General features: G+C 43.5%; 1 protein-coding gene across 4 annotated transcripts; it reads left to right on the top strand.

The window, feature by feature from the left end:
* The first annotated feature begins 201 nt into the window (after nt 1-201).
* LOC113037530 (sorting nexin-14-like) lies at nt 202-24,783 on the top strand. Of its 4 annotated transcripts, none has more exons than XM_026194740.1 (29): nt 202-733; nt 2,403-2,523; nt 2,642-2,715; nt 4,911-4,989; nt 5,085-5,128; nt 5,232-5,319; nt 5,961-6,045; nt 6,186-6,342; nt 6,736-6,811; nt 7,110-7,154; nt 9,554-9,643; nt 10,132-10,246; nt 10,483-10,638; nt 12,197-12,321; nt 13,016-13,074; nt 13,374-13,415; nt 14,418-14,550; nt 14,642-14,828; nt 15,013-15,096; nt 15,387-15,487; nt 15,747-15,855; nt 17,133-17,173; nt 18,185-18,301; nt 18,977-19,091; nt 19,647-19,811; nt 20,718-20,813; nt 21,819-21,910; nt 22,516-22,572; nt 24,628-24,783. In XM_026194740.1, exons 1-29 carry the CDS (start codon nt 597-599, stop codon nt 24,652-24,654), a joined length of 2,817 nt encoding a protein of 938 aa, XP_026050525.1. In that variant the 5' UTR covers nt 202-596; the 3' UTR covers nt 24,655-24,783. The 4 variants fall into 4 exon arrangements, with proteins under 4 accessions (XP_026050525.1, XP_026050524.1, XP_026050527.1 ...); XM_026194739.1 differs by having other exon boundaries at nt 24,625-24,783; XM_026194742.1 differs by having other exon boundaries at nt 203-733; nt 13,392-13,415; nt 24,625-24,783.
* Nucleotides 24,784-25,035: the final 252 nt, after the last annotated feature.

The raw sequence follows: 25,035 nt of genomic DNA, 5'->3' as shown, positions 1-25,035 counted from the left end.
TAAAATTCCGACTGTCCTAAAATCAAAGTAACTAGATGAATCTGATATTTCTTTATTGTTTACACTTTAAAGGACACTTCTTTGTACACACGTAAATAAAATAAATAGTAATCCCTGTTTACTGACGTATCAAGTGGAAAAATCCCACCCTCAGCTTCAGCTGACTGTGCTTGAAACGTGTTTATCTGCTGGTCATGCGCCCATCAGAGAGCCTTTAAAGAGGCGGGTACCGATAATTTTTACGTTTTTCCATAGACCTGGCAACTCGCGGTGCGATTACAACTCTTTCCATCTGTTGAGGAAGTGTGTCAGACGTCGGAAATTATTCTGAAACCACGAAGTGAAAACTTTATAAAGTGAAGAGAGTGGATTTTGTTCGGGAGCAGAGTGCGCAGCAGCCTCGGCTCGTGCCACGGAGCCTGTTTTGTGGCTGTTAGAGTCACGGCTCTGACGCTAAGCGCTACGTTCAGGCTAATGCCCGCGACACCCGGAGGGTCAGCCGTGTACTGTCAAGCTGTGCGGGAGAAAGTCCGGATCAGGCCCGAGCCGTGCCCGGCTGTTTCTGGTCATGTCCGAGCTGCCGCTGCTCTGACCGGATGGCGGGAATACTAACGTGTGTGGAGGACGTGAAGCGGCGGCTTAAAGTGCACGTCCTGCGGGAAGCCGGCCGTCAGTATCCGCTCACCTGCTTCGTCCTGGTGTCTATGCTCGCGCTAACGGTGCTGCTCAACAGGTGAGCTCACATGACCCCATTCACCTGGAAGATTCACCGACGTGCAAAGTGTCAGGCGGTTCGTGTGTAGCACTGTGACCTGCACCTGGTCAGTCAGTAGACCAAGGAGCAGGCGCAGGGCAGAACCTGCCTGAGAATATTTAGTTTTTAAGCTTTGTTCTCTGTCAGAGCACCTCCCCGACATATATCTGTACAACAGAAGTCACAGAACAAACAAAGAGGTGCCAAAGGCAAATTCGGCATACTTTATTTCACAAAATCTTGACACTTGAAATTTCCTCAAACACCACAGGTGGCAGTTTATTAGGCAGGTCTTTCCTGTGTATCTGCCTTTTTTGGTTATGGGTTTCCTCCAAAGAAAAATCAAATTTAATTTGCTTAAGTTTTTCTTAGAAATGACCAAAAAGTAAAATGGGAAGTGCACAGGCATCGGCAAAGCCAGGTAACATACACTCTTTGCCTAAACTAAATGCAGTCCAGTCATGCTTAGGTGTACAGCGTCCCCCTCAAAGGTCCACTGTAAACTAGTAAAACCCCTGTTGGGTACAAATCTTCTTTAGAGGTCGTCACAGTGGACCATCTGCCTCCATCTCACCCTATCCCAGCATCCTCCTCTGTCAACCCTCTGCCTGTACTCCTTCATTACATCCATGAATCTCCTCTGAGGTCTTGTTCTTTTCCACCTGCCTGGCAGCTCTGAGCTGTACCTCTGATCGACTCATTTATATTCTTTCCATTTCCATCCTGGTCACTCCCATAGAAAATGTTAACATCTTCAACTCTCCCACTTTCAGCTTGAACTCAGCTGTCTTTTTATTCTTGGACTCTAATGAAATAGTTTTGTATGAGTCTGTCTTATACTGGGCCTTAATGCAGCCCCTTGGTTCAAGGTGTATCTAAAACAAGCTGTTTAAGCTCCACTTTTAAGCCAGCTTTGTTCTGATTGGCTGTCCCCTCATAAACAGAAGGTTTGAACAGCAGATGGGTGGAGCTACTCTGCCTCAGATGTTTGTTCTAAATTACATGGATATTTACAATGGGAAGCATGAGTTTGCTCTGTCACACATAAATTATGCAAAATAAAAGCTAGAACCAGTTTCTACTTTTGTTCCTTTGCCATGTTTTTGTTTTTCAGATTTTTAAGCTGAAACTATCAAAAACCTCACTTTTTCTTTACTTGCCTGAAATAGAATATATGACCCTTTGTCTGTGGAAATCACGTCCATTGCTGCAGTTCACAGGGAGTGAACACTAGGTGGTAAATGGCCTGCATTTGTATAGCGCTTTTCTAGTCCCTAAGGACCCCAAAGCGCTTTACACTACATTCAGTCATTCACCCATTCACACACACATTCACACACTGGCGATGGCAAGCTACATTGTAGCCACAGCTGCCCTGGGGCGCACTGACAGAGGCGAGGCTGCCGGACACTGGCGCCACCGGGCCCTCTGACCACCACCAGTAGGCAAACACGGGGTTAGTATCTTGCCTAAGGACATTTGGCATGCCGCCAGGAGGCAGCCTGGGATCGAACCACTGACCTTCAGGTTAGTGGCTGACCTGCTCTGCCACCTGAGCTACAGCCACCCCTGTAGCTCAGGTGGCTAGGTGGTGCCCTAGTTCATCTCCTCATTCACATGGAGAGTCTGTGTAATGCTCTCCCTGCAGGTATATTCACATCCTGATGGTGTTCTGGTCGCTCCTGGCTGGTTTTGCCACTTTCTACTGCTCCCTCAGACCAGAGACTCTCCTTCCCAGCGTCCTGTTCACCGCGAAGCCCAGGAGCAGAGTGAGGCACACACCTTTACCTGAGAGGCTCTGACTGAATGATGATTTCTGCACACAGACAGGTTTTCTGTGATGAAGTGTACATCTTTACTGACTGATGTTTCTCTTCCTTTGCACAGCAACGGGAGCAGGAACTGTTTCCTCTGGGTCACAGCTGTGCCGTGTGCGGGAAGGTCAAATGCAAGCGTCACCGGTACGTTCACCTGACCTCTGACCCCACATGTTCAGACTAGAAAATGTTTAACAGACGGTGTTAGTCTGAAAGATTAACAGTACTGTCGGCTGATTGGTTAACAGCAGAAAAGATTTGGTCTTAATCAAGGAAACGCACTTCACGATCAGATAATCAAACTTTATTTGTGGATTTTTTCGAGAGCTTCGCAGAGATGGCTGAGCTCTGAGATGTTTCAAAGTAAATCAAACTGCAGAGAAGAGGTAATAGTTCTCAACTATTGTTATTGTTATTTTTAAAAATCTGGCAACATCTTTAAATGCATTCACAACATGAAAACCTCCACTTGTAAATTCCTGTGTGGGGCTTGACACTGACTGGTTAAACTGAGAAGATAACCATCATTTTTCAAACCTCAGAATAAGCCAGATGATAACTGTACCTCAATTCCTCTGCAATTTATTTATGTACCAATTTAACTAAATACATTTGATTAGATATTAACATACAGTTTGTGCCACCTGTCTGGGCTCTACATGGATATGTTCACCTTTCTGCACTCCTTCCTGGCTGAAGAATTGTAAGTTATAACTATTGTTATGGATTGCTGGCCGTGACTACACTCAGAGCAGTGAAAGTACAGCCACTGACACCTTGTCACGCACGCTGGTCTCTTATCAGTTTACTGCTGTCAGATTTTTCCACAATGCATGTGCAAACCGCCAGAAACAGGCTTCTGGCCTCTCCGCTTGCCCAGCTCCAGTGATTGTTGATGGGAGATGGACACGCCCTTTAAACAAATTCTATGCGATTTTTAAGAAGCTTTCAACAACAATTGCTGACTGCTGCCACAAGATGGCAGCGATTTAAAGCCTGGATGCATTTGTTAATCAACAGGTGAGGAGTTTTATGACAGCGCTGTCTGAGATGAAAGGAGAGAGGTCGCTTTACTTTGGTACATTTTAATTTATGCCTATTTTTAGATCTGACAAGGCAGCCACTGCATGCCTTGCTTGTCCTGACAGATTCAGTAAAAGGACTAGATGTTACAATCCCTGATAGTGCATTGCTTCAAATGGAGAAAGTACGGTGACCCTGAGAGGCCAAACGGAATGCCACTTAAGAAAACACCAGCAATAAGAAAAATGCTGCAAAAGCACACAAAACACAACAGAAATAGAAAAAACAAAACAGAAATAGGAAAAAACACAAGGGAAGTGTTTCTGGGGAGACAATAACCCGACGGACCAGTTGCAGGAACCCAAAATATGATAGGTGTGTTTTATCATGATTCGTATAATAATGATGATGGATTTTTAGGCTAATAGTCAGGCTAACACACTTACCTCTCATCTTTTCTCTCCTCACAAAATCGATAGATCCTCCACTTCTTTTAAGTGTCTCCCAGCGCAATTCTTAGCATATTTTGGTTCCTGCAACTGGTCCGTCAGGTTATTGTCTCCCCAGAAACATATCCCTTGTGCTTTTGGAAATCAGTTTTTTTTTTCCTATTTATGTTTTCTTTTTTCCTATTTCCGTAAGAAAGTCTTGAGGGACGGCTGTTATGAGGAAAGGCATCCCAGAAAGTTAACCAGCGGGACACATCGTTGTGTGCCTCAACTTCACAGGGTGTTTCGCTCTTTTATCCCAAGCTATTCTACCATTTTTTTCCTTCCTGGTTTAGGGATTAAGAGATCTGATCGAGATGATCATATTAAAATCATCTCGATCAGTAGTGGACCTTGGATTCATCGGGTGTTTTTGCCATTATCACTAGACACCCTCATCTAAGAAGGCCCTGCCAGGGTTGATCAGGTCCCAGAGTGTGTCACTGGTTTATGTTAAATTGTTATTTCTCGTCGACTTTCTTCTGTTTAGTTTTCTACTATTTATCTTCTTCTATCAATTCACTGCAACTGAAAAGTAATATTTACCTCCTTAATATTTATGGAGCCTGACTTCTTCAAAGGAATAGAAAAGGTGATAGAGAGAATTTAGACAAAAGAGACAAGATAGGAGAGAGCAGAGAGGAGGGCTGGAAGGAGGCGCCTGATCTGGCATCCCACACCTCCCCCACCGGATCAACTTCAAAGATCAGAACAATCCCCACAACTGAGCAAAGATTCGTGCAGCTCCATCAGTCTTTTTGTAAAAATCCTGCAAACAGACGAAACAATCAATCATAAACCTGACTGACTTTCTTTCATTAACTGCAGGCCGACACTGCTCCTAGAAAACTATCAGCCATGGTTGGACCTGAAGGTTCATTCAAAGGTGGACGCCTCAGTAGCAGAGGTACCTCAGCTCAACAGCTGGACATGTGCTTAAGTGAAACATCCAGATGTGATTATGTGGTCCTCTCTGACCTCTCTACTGCCCCCCCCTCGCAGGTGTTCGAGTTAGTCCTTGAGAACTTTGTGTACCCCTGGTACAGGTAGGAGGACAGCTCAAAGCATGTTTTTACCCATGTACTGGTAAAGACGTTTGTGTTTCTTTTCTTTTTTTCTTTTTTTTTAAACTGCCGCCTCTGGTTTCAGAGACATCACAGATGACGAGGCGTGTTTGGATGAACTGAGGATGACTTTTCGCTTCTTCGCGTCGGTGCTTGTCCGCCGAGCTCAGAAGGTGATGTTCTTTCTCACAAAACAAACTGTGAGGATTACAGATTTGCTCCACTGAAAATGAGATCAGCAGCTGGTTTAGAGTGAAATCCAGTTTATAAATAGTATGAAATAATATTAAAAAAAACCTTCAATGTGTTTCCAAAGCCACAAGTTTTTATGACATTGTTTATGTGGTTGATTTTTAGAAATAAACAGAAGTATAATTCCTCGCTGTAATTCCTCGGGCCTTAAACTAATCAGCTTTGTTTTAATTACTTATCCAATTACAGGTAACGTGTGAAGTTTATTTGATTATAGCCGAGCTGAAAGACAGGAAAAAAATAATATATATAGTAAAATGCTACATAATAATAATGATAATAAAGATAATAATTAATAATATATTTAGTAACAAAGCTTGTTTGGCTCTATTTTGTTGGAAGTGTCAGTGAACTCTCCTGGAGCCGACTGTCAGTTTTCTGTTTGCTGCAGTGAAATTAAATCAACTGGATTACTCAGATTTCCGTTCAGAAACATGTTCCAAATCTCAAACGGATCGGATGCAGTGCTGTTTTTAATGATTGCCACCCGCCGTGTCTGGTGCCTATTTTTGATGATTTTTGTGTTAATCGTTACTTTTTGTGTGTTTCTCACTGTTGGCAGATTGATATCCCTGCTGTGTTTGCAGACAAAGTGATGAAAGCTGCGATGAAGCACATTGAAATTATTGCAAAAGCCCACCAAAGAGGTATGCACGTGTCCGCTCGTGCTTCATTTCTAATATGCGTGTTATATTCAGTCGTCTGTGGGAAGCATGCTGGCTGTGGTTGTGTGGCGTGGGGTTCACTCGGTGCAGGGTTGCACCCTAATATTTATGTCTGTTTGTAGTGAAGACTGTAGACGGCCTGCAGCAGGCGGCTCTGGACGAATATGGCGCCGACCTCCACGTCGCTCTGCACAGCCGGAGAGACGAGCTGCTGTACCTGAGGAAGCTCACGGAGATGCTGTTTCCCTATGTCATGCCTCCCAAAGCCACAGACTGCAGGTACAGAGACGACCGAATGAAGTGTTTTTCTGCATCTGAGACTTTTTGATATTTTCACACCTTCATCGTTGCGCCGTACAGAGACGATTTCTGTTCTTTCTCTTAGATTTCCATTGTAGCTCTCAAACTCTGAACAGGAGATTTTCAGTCCAGTTTCCAGCCATCCATCGATTTCTTCCACTTATCTGAAGTTGGTTTTCAGCTGGTTTCTTCTCAGATACCTTCAAATGTTCTAATCTGTCCATCAAGTTCCAAGTCGGTTGGATCTAAAAAACCATAAACCTTCTCTCTTGCCTCGTTAGGTGTTCTTATACGACTTTAATGCATCGCGGGAGTCTCAGGCAGAGTTTCTGATAAATTTCTGAGCTTTGGTTTTTGCTTCATGTGGTGCAGGTCTCTGGCTCTGCTGCTGCGGGAGGTGATGGCTGGATCCGTCATCCTACCAACCATGGACTTCATGGCCGACCCTGTAAGTAGCCACATGATCGCGTTGGTCTGTATCTTTGGTGCATCAGAGTTTGATTTAAAAAAAACAAAACAAATATGTGTACGTAAAATCCCCAAATCAGTTCAGTGTTTTGAACTGTTGAACTGCATTTTCTCAATCACATAAAAATATATTAAATTAAAACAAAATTAATCAAGATTATCTGTTAAATTGGTGAAATTATAAATGTTTTATACAATATGAATCCTAACGTGATGATGAAATGCTGTGACAGTATAAAACTTTTTTTACATCATGTCCTGTTTCTCCTCCTTTTCAGGATACAGTGAACCTCATGGTGCTTCTATTTGTTGATGATACTCCAGTAAGTGAACCGCCTTCCTTTTATCTGCGCCCCACAAAATTTAAAGGTCAAGTGTGGAGGAGAGCCGACATTGCTATGAGAGACCGTGTCACAGTGTAGATTCAGGAGGCTCATTTTAATCCAGTTATCTCCAGCTGAATTAGTATTTAGTATTTATTTATTTATTGTCATTGTCAGAGAACAATGAAATTGCATTTGGGGCTTCCGTACAACCCGTAAATAAAATAATGAAGAAAATAATAAATACCGCTTAAAACCCAAGTGTAAATATTTAACCCAGTGTGACTCCAGTGCAATAAGACAATCCTTAGCAACAACATGAGAACATGACAAGTAAACATGAGAACCTGACAAGTAAGTTCAGTGCTATTAAGAAGTTGGATATGGTTATTGTCCATGAGAGGGGGGCAGAGAGTTCAGGAGCCTCACAGCCTGTGGATACAGGCTGTTGGCCAGTCTGGATGTTCTGGCCTGTATAGACCTGTACCTTCTCCCTGAGGGCAGCAGGTGGAAAAGGTGGCGCGCAGGGTGATGTTGGTCCCGCAGAATACTGTGCACCCGTCTCAGACAGCGAGTGGGGAAGATATTACTAATCTCTGGCAGACTTATTCCAATAATTCTGCCAGCTTCTTTCACCACCCGCTGGAGTGCTTGCTGATCGGCCTTGGTGCAGCTGGGGAACCACACTAGAAATCCATACGTCAGAACGCTGCTGATGGCACAGTTGTAGAAGTTCAACATCAGAGATCTGGGAATGTGTGCGCTCCGCAGTCTCCTCAGGTAGTAGAGGCGCTGTTGGGCTTTCCGTGCAACTGAGGTGATATGGTTGCCCCAGGACAGGTCCTTGGTCACAGTTACCCCAAAGAATTTAAAACTGCTCACCCTCTCCACCGCCTCACTGCCGATGAAGAGAGGCAGATGGTTGTTATGACCCTTCCTCCGGAAATCTACAATGATCTCCTTGGTCTTTTTGGTGTTTAAGACCAAGTTATTGTCGTGGCACCATGACTCTAGTTGTTGCACCTCTGTCCTGTAGTTTGTCTCATCGTTGTTGGATATAAGTCCGAGCACTGTGGTGTCATCTGCAAACTTAACAATGAGATTGGACGCGCAGGAGGAAATACAGTCATGGGTGAAGAGAGTGTATAGCAGAGGGCTCAGAACACACCCCTGAGGGGCACCGGTGTTGACCACAAGGGTGGAAGAGGTGTTCTTACCCACTCTGACACTCTGTCTACGGTTAGTGAGGAAGTCCACAATCCAGTTGCACAGAGAGGAGTTAAGTCCCAGTTGGTGGAGTTTGGGACGGAGTTTATATGGCCGGATGGTATTAAAAGCCGAGCTGTAGTCTACAAAGAGGAGCCATGCATAGGTGTTCCTGTGTTCCAGGTGCTCCAGTAATGTGTGCAGCACTGTGGCGATCGCATCCTCGGTTGACCGGTTCTCCCTGTATGCAAACTGGTACGAGTCCAGGGATGGTGGAAAAGCAGCTCTGATGTGTTTGATGACCAGTCTCTCCAGGCATTTGGCGGGAATGGGGGTGAGTGCCACAGGTCTGAAATCGTTCAGACCTGTGACATTTGACTGTTTTGGGATGGGAACGATGGTTGCTGCTTTGAAACAGGATGGTACCAGTGAACAGGACAACGAGGTGTTATATATATATATATAGAGGTGAAGACATCCGCCAGTTCCGCAGCACCGTCTTTTAGCACCCGTCCCAGCACTCCATCTGGCCCGGCCGCCTTCCTGGTGTTAGTGCTCCGGAACACACGCCTCAGCTCATGAGTGCTCAGGACTGGAGCAGGGTCGGTTGAGGGGAGAGGGGACAGGACAGGGTCGGTGTTCTCCCTGTCAAAACGGGCATAAAAGAGATTTAAATCCTCAGCCAGAGTAGAACTGTCGGCTGAGGGTGATGGTGTTCTCCTTTTGTAGTCCGTGATAGCCCTGATGCCCTCCCAGACCTGCCTTGGGTTTGTGTTGTTCTCAAACCTGGGTGTTGTTCTCAAACCTGGCCTCGATACGCCTCCTGTGCTGCTGCTTGGCAGTCTTGATGCCTCTTCTCAGGTTGGCCCTGGCAGCACTGTATGCCTCCTGGTCCCCGGATTTGAAACCAAAACCTTTCACTTCAGCCTGTCAGCTCCTTTATAAGCTCCGCGTTGAGGTTTACCGTTATGAACAAAGCTCTAAACATCAGACCTGAGTCCAGCCAGTAGGTGATCTAAATCCTGCACAGTGGACCTATAACATACAATGTGTCCAGCATGGAAAACAAACACATTAAAGATGAAGAGTCTTTTTTTTTTTTTTTTTTTTTCACTCGTTTATACTCAAATCAATTAATTTAATTGTAGTCAAGTGTTCTGAATTAATGGCCTCTTTGAATCTGTCCTGTCCAGCCGGAGCCAGCCACAGAGCCTCCGTCTCCACTGGTTCCATTTTTACAGAAATACGAAGAAACGCATCAAATCAGAAGCCAGAAGCCGTCTGTAAGTACCTCAGAGTGCGACAGGGCAGGAGAAAAGCTTTTCCTCCAGACTGCTGTGACTTCAGCAGCTCAAACTAAGAATGAAGGTCTGATCACACTTCTCCTGATAGAGCTGGGAATTGTTTCTATTTAAAGCAATTTAAGTCAACTTAAACAGTGCTTTCCCAACTTCATAAATGTAATAAGTAAATTCAAGTGTATATACATTTACTGAACTGGTGTTTCTAATAACAATAATAATAAACCTTATATGGTAAATAGCCACAACGTTGATCCCTAAAACATGATCCCCTTTTGTTCTTAGCCTGAATAATAATCGAGGGTCTAATTTGAGGTCTGGAGGCTGGTGTAAGGTGTTATTTATAAGTTGTATAAACATGTAGTGATTTATAAAAAAAAAAAAAATTTTCTGATCAGTTTCCACACAGTGTGAATGTGGCGCAGATTTATTTTTGAAGCTTGTCTGACCCTCCCTGTGTGGTGCTACAGGTGCTGAAGCTGGAGCTGAAAGAGATCAGGGAGCAGCAGGATCTCCTCTTTCGTTTCATGAACTTCCTGAAGCAGGAAGGAGCCGTGCATGTGCTGCAGTTCTGCCTCGCCGTCGGTAGGAGTCCATACATTTGATCTCCTCATACAGCTCATCCTGTAAACAGTTTTGCTCCACTTACATGCAGCAAGCATGAAAATGTTTCTCTGTCAAGCAGTTTGTAACTTGATTAATAAAGTTTTTTTGTTTTTTTTTTATCATTATTATGAGTTCTAAGACATGCAGTGAGGTCCCTGTTGGAGCCTGTTATATAAATGTGTCGGACTGACTATATAAAACTTTTTTTCCCCCAGAGGAGCTTAACGATAAGATCCTTCGTCCGGAACTGAGCGACTCTGAGCTGCTGCATTTGCACGGCGAGGTGGTGCACATGTACGAGACGTACTGCCTCGAGGAGAGCATCGACAAGATCAGCTTCGACCCGTTCATCGTAGAAGAGATAAGGAACGGTGAGAGTTGCTGTTTGCATGATCGTTACCTCGCCTTTAGGCTTTAACACCTGTCACCTGACCTGAAGCTAAATGTGAAAGCTCAGAGATGAGCTGTGTTGTATGATGCTCTGTAACTGCAAGCGGCAGATTGTGAACGATTTCATTCACATTTCTGAAAATTTAATTGTGAATTTTCTTATGAAATATTCTTCAAATTCCATCAAATTTCTTGATACAGAGTGTTTTGGAAGCGATTAATGTCCAATTCTACACAAGTTTTTTTTTTTTTTTTTTTTTTTTTTTTTTTTTAAATCCAGTAACAAACTGTCACTGATTTGACCTAAAAAAAAAAAAAAGAAAAAGAAAAGGTCACCAAAAACTACTAAATTATTGCAAATTCACTGCGTTGGCCAGTTTACATAGCATTGTTGTTTCTTGGTTAAATAAGCGTGGTCCAAAAGTGGTCCAATGAGCACGATTACAGGTCTAAACACCAGCCAGTCGGTGCCATATGTGGGGCCATCACATTTATCACCATTGTTATTATAACTCAGGTGACTGATTGTGTGAGATTTTCCCGACAGCAGCAGGGCGAAGATGGAAAGTTTTGTTTGCATCGTGGCTCCATTTTCATCCAAATGGTGTTTGATATCGAACATCGTGAGACCCCCTGAACCTGCGCTGGTGAAGATGGTGTTTCATTTCACAGCTTATGGATCCACAGCTGGTGTTTGCATCAGTTTAAACTGAAATATTTTAATATTAATATTTTGTTTCGATCATTAGCTCTGATTATTGACCGTATACACTGCTGGCCATGCAAACTCTTCTGGCACTCAGTTTCTGGGAGTGTAAGCTCATTGCATCAGCTGTGTGCACTGACTGTGTTTTCATGCACATTCTCCCCTGTTAGCCTGTGGGGATATCTCAAGTTTCAAGTTTTATTGTCACGTACAGATAAACAGTGTAGCCACATTTATCATAATGAAATTCTTTGGCTTGTGCTCCTCAGCTTTACATGAGCATGTAGAGAGTGTGCAGTTATATTAAGAAGAAAATAACAGAATTTAGCAGCATAATAATAATAATAATAATAATAATAATAATAATAATAATAATAATAATAATAATAATAATAGGAAAAAAGAAGAGAAAGTATTAAATATGAGAGAATTGAAGACTAGTTGGTATTTACAAGTCTGTGCAAGAGTACACAATGACGGCTGAAGTGTTGGTATATATTTAGTTAAATCCTGTGTTTACGGAGTTGGACACTTTAAATATTTCTGTTTATCTTCTGTGTTTTGCACACGTTCTGGTTATTCTTACAAAGAAAAAAAAATCTGTTTGTGCTTCGTGCGCATAAAGATTTTGGAACCTTGTACGTGTGGACGCTGTTGGAAAACAGCCGCTCAGGTTTAATCTGATCCAAAATTCAGTTCATAGAAACTGTGAAACATGACTGTTACGATGGTGTTTGACGTGCCTGTGTTACCTATGTATATAGCATGTTCTCTAAGCTCTGTAACTCAGTAAGCGGAAGCACGCAGTGACATCAGCTCGTGTTCTCTGTCAGTCGCCAAAGGTCCGTACACTGAGGTGGTGAAGCTGCAGCAGATGCGCTGCCTGTTTGAGGCGTACGAGCATGTCCTGTCTCTACTGGAAAGAGTCTTCACGCCCATATTCTGTCACAGCGATGAGGTAAGACCTCTGCAACCAGACTGACCCACACAAACGCAGCACATCAAAGCACAACATCACAAGGTCACCAGTTTGTGCTTCAGCTGCTAGCTGCCTTGTTTGTTCCACTTTGTCATAGGTGCACGGGTTAACCTGAGCCAAAAGCCCAGCCTCCTCCATACTCTCAGCTTAAGAGCCGATATCCCTAATATGGTTGACGTTACGTTTGTGAGGGGCAGCCAATCAGGAGAAATCAGAAGAATCAGCTCAAACACATGGACCTAAAAAGTTTTTTATCATATTAACTAAGGCTCTGCATCCAAGGTCCAGTGTGTGACACATAAAGATTATTCTGAACTATGAATCATGCAAAGTTACTCTAGAGTCCAAGAATAGAATTCTGGAGCCGTTAGTGAGTTTAATTTCTTATTCATTAACAGTGTTGAGGTAATAGCTATATATACACGAAGCTGTAAGTTATATAAATGAAGAGGAAGTTGATCTGACTTCTATTTGTTACACTTAAAATACTTTTTTACAGGATTATTTACAGATTCTTTTTCACCAATTTGTCCAAAAACGTACCCGATTTAAATTTGACTGCTCTTCTCCTTTTCTCTGAAATATTTTGATCACACTCCATCGTACATTTCTCAGGACTTTCAGAATCTCATATTAGTCACTACTTATGTACCTTTTTCTCTTCTCCGTGCAGTACTTCAGACACCTGCTGAAGGGGGTGGAGTCTCCAGCGAGGAGCTCGAAAGTCAGCAGGTTTGTGATTTGCACTAAACTTCACGTGTTTATTTTGATAGGTGTTTAAAATTTAAAAGAAAAAAGTAACAATGAAAGGGGGTGGGGGGGAAGCATTTATTCTGAAAACACAAATTTGTCAACACGTGCATAAACACAAACATGTCCGAGTAATTTGGTTTGTTCCTCCTCATTTTGAGCGTTGTGTTCGCAGTGACCACCGTAAACCTTTCACTGTGAGGCAGCACACAATCAGAGCAGCTCACTGTGCTCATGTTTATTTCTTTGAGGTTGTCTTTTGTCCAAACGCCCGTCTTTAGATGCGCTTCTTATTCCAGAAGCTTCAGCTGGGACGAGACCAGGTAAGCACTCGAGCAGCATGTTGCTCGTCTGCACTGAAACTGCCTGCAAACAGCACACGGTACGATGCATGCGGATAGAGCACTGCTGACCGCAGATTTGTTTGCGTGATGCTCGCTCAGCGATTTTAACTTCCTGCTTGAGAAGATGGAATAAAGATGCTGGAGAGTCATTAGAATTTCTCCTTGTGGTCGGATGAGCAGCACTGAGTCTTTGCATCGCATTTGCATTTTTGCCTGACACTGATTTTTCGTTTTTAGTCACTGTTCTTGATTCAGGACTCAGCAGTCGTGCGTTTAGTGCTAGAAAGGCAAACAGATTTTCCCCAGATGTCCTACTAAATACAAAATTCTTGAGGAAGAAGTACAGACATGCTGATGCTGGCTGTCCTTTCTTAGTTCATGCCTGCTGCATGACTTGTGCACCACACAACACGTTTCCAAAGAATTGAGGGCAAAGAACTGTCAATAATAATGATAATATAATGATGAAAAAAGAATGCACTCCTCTGCAAGTCATTTCAAACCTGTGTTACATAAAAAAGATACAAACCCAAAATCTAATGACATATCTTTAAAAAAAATTCTGGCACAGGCTGGAAAAATCGTGTAATGGTTAAAAGAAGAAGTTAATTACTAAGATGATCGTGTATGAAGACGCTTTAGAGAAGTAAAGGAGAGCGAGACCGCGGGAAGTTTATGATGATTTAAGTTTGAGTCCAGATATGAAAACATCTGGAGTGCTATGAAAGCAAACTGAGCTGTTGAGTCTAAAGAGTGTTTATCAAGTTTCCAAGCGCAGACCGAGTGCTGTTAACGGAACGGTGATTCAGCAAAGTGCTCTTTTGTACTTAACTTCATACGAGTTTGACGTGATTTGCAGATCATTGTATTCTGATTACATTTTACTTACACGTCCTAGCGCACAGAGAAATCCTCCGTGTGAATTTGTCCTGCAGTAAATGGAGTCCAGAGAAACGAGATGAAATATTCTGTTATCTTTAGAAACACGTCCAAAAGAGGGGAGTCGTTCGGTATCAGAGGAATTGGCAGTAAAATCAAAGGCGTGTTTAAGAGCACGACCATGGAGGGCGCCTTACTGCCGTCCAGCGCCATGAATGACGTCGACGACGATATGGTGAGTGCAGCGGCGTTTAAATATAGATCGATGGTTTTTCCACATCGGTGCTCGATGTCTTAGTTGTGAGTCTCCTCTGTCCGTCCTGAAGGTGGAGGAGGCCACAGTTGTGATGGAAGACGACTCCCCCGACGAGCCGGCCATCCCACCTGAACCCCAGAGGAACCTTCTGGCCTGGAGTATCACCATCCCCTACATCGACTTCTACGACGACGACATCAAGAAGGAGCGGATCCTAGTCTTCTCCATCCACGTCGAGCGCAACGACAAAAAGAACGGTGAGCAAGCGGAGAGGAAGGACGAACCTGAAGATGTTTGTAGGAAAATAACCTTTAATGAGGTTTTATTTGCTCAGAGCAGACATTTGTTTGTTATATAATCAGAAATAGTCCTGTGAGGTAGCCCAGACTCAGTGACTCATCAGTCAGATGAGGTAATGGCTTTTGCTCTCGTCTACTTTAGCTGATCACGAAGCAGACAAGTGGTTGGTGCAAAGGAAGTACATGGAGTTCTACGTCCTGGAGTCAAAACTCACCGAATTCCACGGTAATACAGTGTTTACAAAACCAGAGACTGTATATAAGAGATGGACTCTGCTGAAAAAGGGCTGAAAGGTAAAAGTGGAAAGTGAAGTTCTTTGTAATGGCCAACAGATGGAGACTCTGTGATGGCTCTTGCATCTGGTTTTAATGTTAAAGGATTCCACAAACCACAGGCTGGCTATGTCCTTTCTTCGTATACAGTCTATGTACCTACCTCACTTTATCAAATGACCGTGTTATATTTCAGCTGTTGGTATTTTACCCCGTTTTCCCCCCGCTTGACTTTGTTCTCAGGCCCATTTGAAGATGCACAGCTTCCATCCAAAAGAATCATCGGACCAAAGAACTACGAGTTCCTCCTATCTAAAAGGGAAGAATTTGAGAAATATTTGCAGGTATTGGAAGTTTGAGGAGCATTAAAGAAGCTAATGAAGTACGGCTGCTGTAGACTCTTTATTCCATATGCAGGTTCTCTTAGTCTATAAAGCATCTCGCCCCCAGAAAAACAAACCTAAGAGAAGCAGTAAAGTTATCAGTTAGTCTATCCACCGCTGCTTGGCCTGATGACTTTGAGGGCTTGTTGTATTTTTCTGTAAGTCTTTATTTGAGAGGTGAGCATCAGTCTGACTCTTGGCTCTTTGTGTTTGTGCGCAGGCTCTCCTACAGCATCCGGAGCTCAGCAACAGCCAGCTGCTGTTCGACTTCCTGTCTCCTCTTGTGGAGCATCAGTTCCTGGACAGGATGCTGCCCGATGTCAACCTGGGTACGTAACCAACGCATCACACATGCCCTCTGTTTTTTTGGGGGTTTTTTTTATGTGACTATTTCAGAGTAGCTGCGCTAATAAAGGGTGCTTTTAGCTCACCTGTAGCCGGTGGAGACCTGGTCCATGTGTCACTACATTGATCTCGCCACAGCTGCAGAGCAGAACGACCACCGCCAGAAACTGCAATCTGAGAATGGTAGCTAACATCCATCTTCATCCGCTTTGTCCGGGGCCGGGTCACGGGGGCAGCAGCCTAAGCAAAGAGGCCCAGACCTCCCTCTCCCCAGCCACCTCCTCCAGCTTATCCTGGGGAATACCAAGGCGTTCCCAGGCCAGCCGAGAGATATAATCTCTCCAGCGTGTCCTGGGTCTGCCCCGGGGCCTCCTCCCGGTGGGACATGCTTGGAACACCTCACCCAGGAGGCGCCCAGGGGGCATCCTTGTCAGATGCCCGAACCACCTCAGCTGGCTCCTTTCGATGTGGAGCAGCAGCTGCTCTACTCTGAGCCCCTCCCGGATGGCCGAACTTCTCACCCTATCTCTAAGGGAGAGGCCAGCCACCCTTCGGAGGAAGCTGCTCCATTATTTAATGTTGCAAAGCAGCATGAGTATGAAGTCAAAATGAAGACTTTGTGCTGCATGTCTTGCACACGTGCAGTCTAAGAGAGTTCATCTTCTCCCACTAAAGAAATAAGACAGTCACTGTCGGTTACTCTGGTTCAAATTCAAACTGACATTGTGGATGGATGGCTCAACGCCATGACTGAAGTCATCTCTTGCATGAAGTAACAAAGCACTCTACCTTGAAAGCTGGCGGTAGCTGCTGGTTTACTGGTAAATGGGCTTTAATCAGCTTGTACTCACTGACTTTTACTCACAATGAACACGCCTGACCTTTTTCTACTTCGTGTGATTAATAATCAGACAGTGATGCCATCATGTCTGTCTTTACTCAACATTTTCTTTTGCAAATTAAAATCTCTCATTATTACTTTTTTCTTTTAAAATAATTTTATTGTGAAACATTTGTATAAAACTCAGACTGACTTAAGAAAGTGATGAAATAAGTAAATAGCATTGGTGTCAGTGGCCGTGTCATGCTTTTGTATTAATTGAATTTGTGCACTGTTAACATCAGTGCTTCTGCATTGTAATCTGTATAAAGCAGTTAATGTTACTATGGGAGCAAATATCATAATTTTTCATTCAGCGCTCGCTGCCGCCATCTTTCTGTGTTCGGTTTGTGACTAAAGTGTTTTGGTTTTTTTCTACAGGAAAAATCTTCAAGTCTGTTCCTGGAAAGCTGATAAAGGAGGTGAGTATCTCTTCCTGAGCCGGGGATCTTCTCTGTTTTTCTTTTGACTTTGCGAAGGCATTATCTCAGTTAATGAAGCAAACGTCTCCCGTTATCTGGAGTGATTTTAGAAGCGTGTGAAAGTGCAGCTTCTCTGTGTCCCACCTTTAAAAGCCACGTCTTATTGGTAAGCTGATATTTCCCTCTGCAGACCCAGAATTTCACTGTGAGCCAAAACCAGAAAGCAAAATTACTCACGATTCGTTTTGTCTAACCTCTAGAGTCGCAGGCAGTCACAAGCATTGGGAATATACACACAGATATACAGAAACAGCCGGAAACATGCCAAACCCCACAAACAGTCTGTGATCAATGACATCTGGTGTCATGCAGCTGACCCGACCTCTAGGACAAATTCACATTTCATTTAAGGTGGAATTTACCCACAGAGTAGAGCTTTCTTGTACATTCAAGGACGGAGATGTATTTTGGTTATGGTTGTCTTGGTTGGCAGTGTATATAGCTGTAAGCTTAAAAAGTCTGACCTGGGGGGAGGGCTTGAACTTTTTCTATTTTTTTGTGACACACAAATTTTGCTGTGTCCCACCATACATGAATAATAAATGAATATGTAATGAATCTCGAGCAAATGAGTGGGAAATATCTTCAAGTAAAACAACTGTTTCAGTTAAAAAAAAAAAAAAAAAAAAAAAAAAAAAAATTGTGTTGAGAAAATCGTGAGAAGAATTTCAGGAACCGATACGACAAACATCCTATAAAACTCCTGTAAAATAAGGACAACATTTCAGATAAAAGATCTCATTTTCCGTAAAAAGAACAGTGTTTGGTGAACTTAGTGGCATCAGCATGAGGTTCAAAACACAGTTTACGGTCTAGAAAAATCCCTAAATACTTGTAAACACTCCACAATCTCAATATCAGCGGCTTTAATGATAGTAGGTGATAAGCTATAATAGACTTTCTGCAGATATGTTGCACATGTTGTGAAACTTGCTGACGTGTGTTTTGCAGAGAGGACAGAACCTGGAGCGGTTCCTTCAGTCCTTCGTCAACTCGTGCGAGTCTCCCAAACCCAAACCGAGCCGGCCCGAGCTGACCATCATCAGCCCCACAGCGGGGAACAAGAAGGTAATAAACATCTGTCCTATAAATGCATATGGAAGCTTTAACGCCATGTCTGAGCCTCAGTCATATCCTGGCATTTAGTCATGAATACTTGTAGAAGCCTGGTTCAAAGAAAAGAAGATATAATCAGTCAATTCAGTTTTTTTTATACAGCACCAAATCACAACAACAGTCACCTCAAGGTCTTATTGTAAGGTAGACCCTACAATAGTACATATGGAGAAAATCCCAACAATCATAGGACCCCCCATGAGCAAGGACTTTGGCCACAGTGGGAAGGAAAAACTCCCTTTTAACAGGAAGAAACCTCAAGGAGAACCAGGCTCAGGGAGGGGCGGCCACTTGCCGCAACCGGTGAAAAGGAAAGTTTAATCCTAATCTCAAAAGTACAGATTGTGTCTCCTGAATCCAAGATGGGAGCCTGAAAACTGAAGGTTCTGTGTCCCATTCTATTTTGAAGTATATGCTCTATGAAAGTAACACGGTATTGTGGGGTCACTAGGATAAGATGGGGCCTGATTGTTCAAGACTTTGTCTCCTGTGTGTTATGAACTAAAGATCCTCTGCAGGTACTCGTCTGTAGCTTAGCCTTGTTTTTTTCAATATTTCTTCGTGTTTTAAATTACGTCGAGCATTTTAATCGTTACGAGGTAACGGTATGTGCTCGTTGTCCTGCAGCTCGTTAGCAACCTGTTCAAGAACAACGGCAACCTGTCGGAGAGGAAGCACAACCCCAACTTCTTCGCAGAGACGTTCACTGTGGACGGCATGTACGACTACATGATGTATGTCGGTGAGTGAGCCCGAGGAGCCGTTAGCAGCCTCTAAAGGCAAGATCACAGCTTTACAGGAAGTCTGTACAGCCTCTGTCACAGTGTCCGTGTAAGTAACCGAAGTCAGAAACACGACGATGACGGGACCAAATCGCACACATGTGGAAATGCTGGAAGCTGGAATTTCTTGCAGTCAGAACATTTGAGGGAAAAATTACTGCAGGAAAGCATCCAATGATTTCCTTTCTACGTTTCACTCCTCCTGCAGCAGATACTGTGGCCTTTAATGGTAACATGATACACGTTGTACTGATAATCAAAGCAGGGATGAAGACACTTGCATTAATCACAGACCCACAGTTTAGCTTAGAAAGCAGCCATCGTGCTAACTTGTCCCACGGAAGCTCTTTTTACTTTCGTTTCTTTAAGCAGAGATTTTGCTTTGAACGCGCAGACCTGTTATGATTAGAAGACTTTAGATTGGTCACCTAAAGCCTCTGAGATGTTTCGATCTGTGTTTCTTGAACTGATTCGGGCCTGACTGTCTGTATCCGTCTTGGTGTTTGAACTCGCAGGCCGGGTGGTGTTTCGCATGCCGGACTGGCTGCATCACATTCTGTCTGCTGGGAGGATCTTGTTGAAGAGCACATTCGAAGCCTACATGGATCAGTACATGCAGTTGAAACTGGAGCAGATCCTTCAGGAGCACCGCGTGGTCTCCCTCATCACCCAGCTCCGAGGTAGGACGCCACCCGCACCGATGAAGTCTTTTCTTATTTCCGGCCTCAGTATCGCTGCTTTTAAGATGATTTCCAAGGTGTTCGGATTGTTTATGACCCCAAAAGAAGCGTCAGTATGTGGAAAGGTCTTTTCCTGCTTTTTAAATGTTACACAAAAAAAAGCCTCACGACTCAACCTGAGCATCATTTTAAGCTCCTGCATCACCACGATAGCTGTTCCTTGATCTGAGCTGGTAGGAGTTAAACTTATCGAGCTCAGGATTTGAGTCAACAGTGAGTGAACCGGAAAGAAAAGAGAGTCTGAGTATTTTATTAACGTTCAAATCATAAAAATGCAGATCTGAATCCTGTCAGCAATATAAACCTGCAGTTAGTACATCAAAGGGTTGTTTTTTTTTTTATTCCAGAATGATTCCTTTTATCCTTCCTCATCCTGCAAAGGGCTCAAAAGGCTAATCAGAGAGAAGGTTATAACTGCACATAAATCTCAGAAGCTGCATCTGATTTAGGTTTGGCAGATCTCCCATCTCCTCAGGTGTGCCCAGACAGCTTCCAGCATGCTGCCATCATTACATTCCTGCCAGGAAATTGAATTTCTGGGAATTGTCAATTCCTCACCAAACCCACTGCCTCTAGGCAGTGCGTTCGGTTGATGCCACTGAACTTCTTAACAAATCTTCAGCTGAGGTGAAATCGGAGCACTCGGCACACGTGATCAGCAGCGATGTGTCAATGTGTTGATGCAGAGAACGAAGCACCTTTTAATTGGACAAAAAAACTTGTTTTTGAAGATGATTCATCTTGTGTGACCCTACAGAAAATCTCTGCTTCTGTGCAGATGTTTCAGTTTCCAAAAACAAAGGAGGAAACATTAACTCTGTGATTTGTTCCTGTTCATTTCTGCAGACGCCGTCTTCTGTGAAAGCAGCGAGGAACGAACAGCAGAGGCCAAACAAGCCAGAGCCAAGCAGACGTTCGAGGAGATGATGAAGTACCTGCCAGGTCGGGTTTTAGTTCAGTCACAGTAATCATTAATAATCAATAATCATCTCCTGGTATGTTTCACGTTGAAGTATTCAGTGAGGCTGTCTCTGCAGACCAGGCCACGCCGGTTTATGACGTCACATCCTGAACTTCCAGCTTCAAAACTCTGACCCGAAGCTGTGCTCAAAGTTTATCTGCTCACTCGGAGACATTATAATTAATAATGGCTGTGCATATCAGCACAACATCGCAGTATACCCTATCATATCAGAACATCAATAAAGATAATAAAGTATGTTACTGTATCCGTGTTAAAATCCGACTCTTCTAAAGTGCCAGTGAACATCTCAGAGCCTGTTTTAAACACGTCACAAATCTGATTTAAAGGGGGTAATAACATTTAGTTAGCTGTGAGCGTGCAGGCAGTTTCTTTTGATCTGTGACTTTAAAAGTAAAAGTGGAAATGAAACCACAAGACCTTTGAGGTGTTCTCACTTCCCAGTTTGCCAGTCATACTGGATCTAAAGTCCCAGTTTAAACACTGGCATTGTCCGTGATGCTTTTCCTTTTGTCATTCACGGTACGGAAGAGATTCATCTGCTTTTAAAGACACAGAGGTTTTCTTACAGCTGGATTCCTGCACAGAACGTAGCTGCTTTAACTACAACCTGGAAACGAGAGCGCCACTTTATCTCCTTCCTGTTATCAATTTGAGTATTTTGTTTCTTACATCTAAAGTTCTGGACTGCAGTTCCAGGTTGCTCTGCTCAGACAAGAGTTTCCAGTGTAATAAAGAATAACTTGTATTAGCCTAGCACTTCATAAAACACACAGTCACAAAGGGCTTGGAAGTTTGAAGAGTGTCTCTGCCGACTGTCCTCCAACTCTTCTACTCTGATCTTATAGACAAACAGTCCTGGTCTTTGCTGTGTATTTTTAACAGGTTTCGGGTCAAACTCAATAAATCTGCATGCTTCACATACTCATGGCTTAATAAAGCTGGACGATGTGCTTCGATTTCAGACTTTGTGGTGAAGTGCATTGGCGAGGAGTCGAAGTATGAAGGTATCCAGCTGCTGTTTGACAGTTTTCAGCAGCCGTTGCTCAACAAGCAGGTAAACAGTCGTTCTCCTAATCCACGGTTCAGCTCAGCATTTACGAGAGCTTCCTGTATGTTCAGGCAGGTTCAACGGTGATGTGTAATGTAATGTTAGGGTCTTTTATAAAGCGCGCGCGCACACACACACACACACACACACACACACACACACACACACACACACACACACACACGCCAGTACTTGCTTAATGCCACACTCTGAGGATGCAAGCCGATGACTTTCAGTTGAGCCTGTCCTGTTTTCAGCTCATCACTGTGCAGCTCTTCCCACTCACATTGTACTTAAACACCGCTAAATTATTTCTCAGGGATCCTCTCAGGCTGAGTTTACATTAAACTGAGTCATCACTGGTTTATGACTCAGGGATAATTTGCTGCTCTTGCCAATGGTGATGTTTGAGTGAGCAGAAAGACTAAAATGCATGTTTTCTGAACTATAAGATAAATTAATATCTGAAATCAGGAGTGTTTGGATGTTAACTTTCAGTACTGACATACTTCCTGTATGTTTTCACTTTGTCTTACTGGCACAATGAACAGTCAGAGGAGATTAACGTTTCCCCTCTGACTCTAACTGGCCTGATCATTTCTCTTCCTCAGATGACGTACGTCCTGCTGGACATCGCCGTGCTGGAGCTTTTTCCTGAACTCAGCAAGGTAAACAGCTGACAGTGGGGAATGTAAAGAAATAAAACAGGATGAGCTGGAAGTTAAGATAAGACGCCATTCTCAGAATATATCAGGCAGGAAAAGACCTGTTCAGGAGTTCACTGTATGTGCACGTGTGCATTTCCAAACATGAGTTTTTTTTCCTGGTCAAAACAGATGTTTTACTGCACATTTAAGTGCACGTGGTCTGCAAAAGCAAAAAGGTCTGTTTGACCTTCACCGACAGACATCTGTGCATCTTGAAAATACAGTTTTAACAGCAGATCCTCATTGTGCAATCTTTAACTGCATTTTTTTTATCCTGTCATCCACGTAGTGATGGAAATACATTTGAAGGCATTTAATGGATACTTAGGGAATGCTGGACTTATTTTGTGTGTTAGTGAGCAGATTTGTTGCTTAGACAGGAAATAAATTGTTGTAAGCAGCTCAGATTCTCAGTGAGTCTGCTAACCATTAGTGCTGCTGGCTACAGATGTGGAGGCTCCTGTTGGCATCTACACTAAGTGCTTAGTGCTCATTTAGCAGTTTATGATGCTCGAATCAATATCTAATTAACGATGATGAACGACTGAGTGGATTTGTTCTGATGAATCAATGTCGTGATAGTCAAACTGAGGCTGCAGATTTCTGCAGCTGAGTGTGAATAAGCAGAGAAAACCTACAGATAGCAAAGCTATGCATTAAACTGAATTTTAATTTGACTTATCGTTATTAAAACATGATGATTGAGATAAAAGGATTGAGTAGTGACCAAAGGAACCAGGATGTTGCAGATACATGTGGAGGAAACTGGTATAAACTGTTGTCCGCTTCCATAGAAACCTGACCACAACAAAGAGCGAGGATGCAGGAGGGAAAAAATGCCCAACATGTTATGTTTCAGTCGGCTGACACTGGGACACAAACACATAGCAACTAGCACATAATGCACCATCGTGAGCATCAGTAGCGCCAAGGATCTCTCTACTTAAGTAGGCGATCTCGTACCTTTAGAAAGATTTCCTGCAGGAGATCAGATCAGGTATTAGAGAGAGGGTAAGGAGTTCAGTCATTTGAGAGTGGTTTGGGCATCTGACAAGGATGCCTCTGGGGGTTTCCTAGATGAGGTTTTCCAGGCACATCCCATCAGGACATGCTGGAGAGATTATATCTCTTGGGCTGTCCTGGGAATGCCTTAGTGTTTCCCCAAATAAACTGGAGGAGGTGCCCGGGGACAGGGAGATCTGGGCTTCTCTGCTTAGGCTGCCCAGACCTGGATAAATCAAAGAAAATTAATGGATGATTTATTGTGTCACGATCAGGCTTTATTTTGTTTTTCATCCCCCAAACATTGATTTTGTTGCTTCTAAAATCAGCTTCTCATAACTGTTCATTTTACTTTAAAGCCAGACTAATTTCACATTGTGAGCAGAGAAACGCATCTCCTTTCACTGCAGCTGTGACGGGAAACCAGGTGATAAGGGATTCAGGCTGGTTTCACCTGAAGCAGCTCTTCAGTTAATGCTACGTTTAGTTAGCATCTTTCCTCCATGTCCCAAGCAAGTGAAACGAAAAACGAAATGCTTCCATCAGCCCTGATTTTTGTTGTTGTTGTTGTTGTTCTTCCTTCTTTGTTGTAAAGCGTCTTTAAAGCTAGTAACATAGGCAGAGTTAGTTCAGCGGGATTCAGATGCAGCCGAGAGCCTGGAACTTTCTCTCTGTGAGAAACCACAGCTCACATGCAGCTCACACGCCCACACCTCCCTCTCCCCAGCTACCTCCTCCAAATCTCCTCAAGCCAGTAAATTTCATCATCAGAGAGTTAGCGTGAGGGTCCATGTGGACATCCACACCCCAGCTAGTTTTCCGTGAGCACATGACACAACTGTGCTTTCATGCTTTCCACAATAACACACTTCTTCGTCATGCCGACCTCGGTCCTAACCCTGAATGCTGTGATAGTTTAGGGTGATATTTTAGATTGTCACAGATCGGGCGGGCCTCGTTCTCTCAAACACTCGAATGTGACCTCACAGGTGTTTTCTGTTTCCTCCTCAGCAGGGGGCGAAGGAGGCGTTCATCGTGTGACCCGGACAAGGAACCGAACTCCATGCTGGAATGTGCAATACTGTCAGAATATTTCCAAAGGCTCTGAGACCATCTCTGCATTCCGATGTACATTAATGCACTAATAAAGAGATATTTATTGATATCACACTGCCAGTCGTCTTCTCTGCAAACACCAAGGAGCTCATCTGCTCATCAGAACTTTTTGCTGCTTCATCCCAGCTCAGCTTCACATATTTTCACTTCTGCTTTAGCTGAACTGTAATGAAAGGCTTGCTTGGTCTGTTTCACACTGAAACAAGCTACCTTGCTCTCTTTCAAACCCAGCTAGTTTCAGTTGATCTGTGTTAGGAGTTCAAACCTCAGCTACAAACTGGCTAGTTTCCAGTCTCTACGGACCGT

This window comes from Astatotilapia calliptera, chromosome 15 (genome assembly GCF_900246225.1).
Source record: "Astatotilapia calliptera chromosome 15, fAstCal1.2, whole genome shotgun sequence".
Taxonomy (NCBI): Eukaryota; Metazoa; Chordata; class Actinopteri; order Cichliformes; family Cichlidae; genus Astatotilapia; species Astatotilapia calliptera.
The sequence above is the reverse complement of the archived record's forward strand: the minus strand, read 5'-3'. Positions and strand labels throughout refer to the sequence as shown.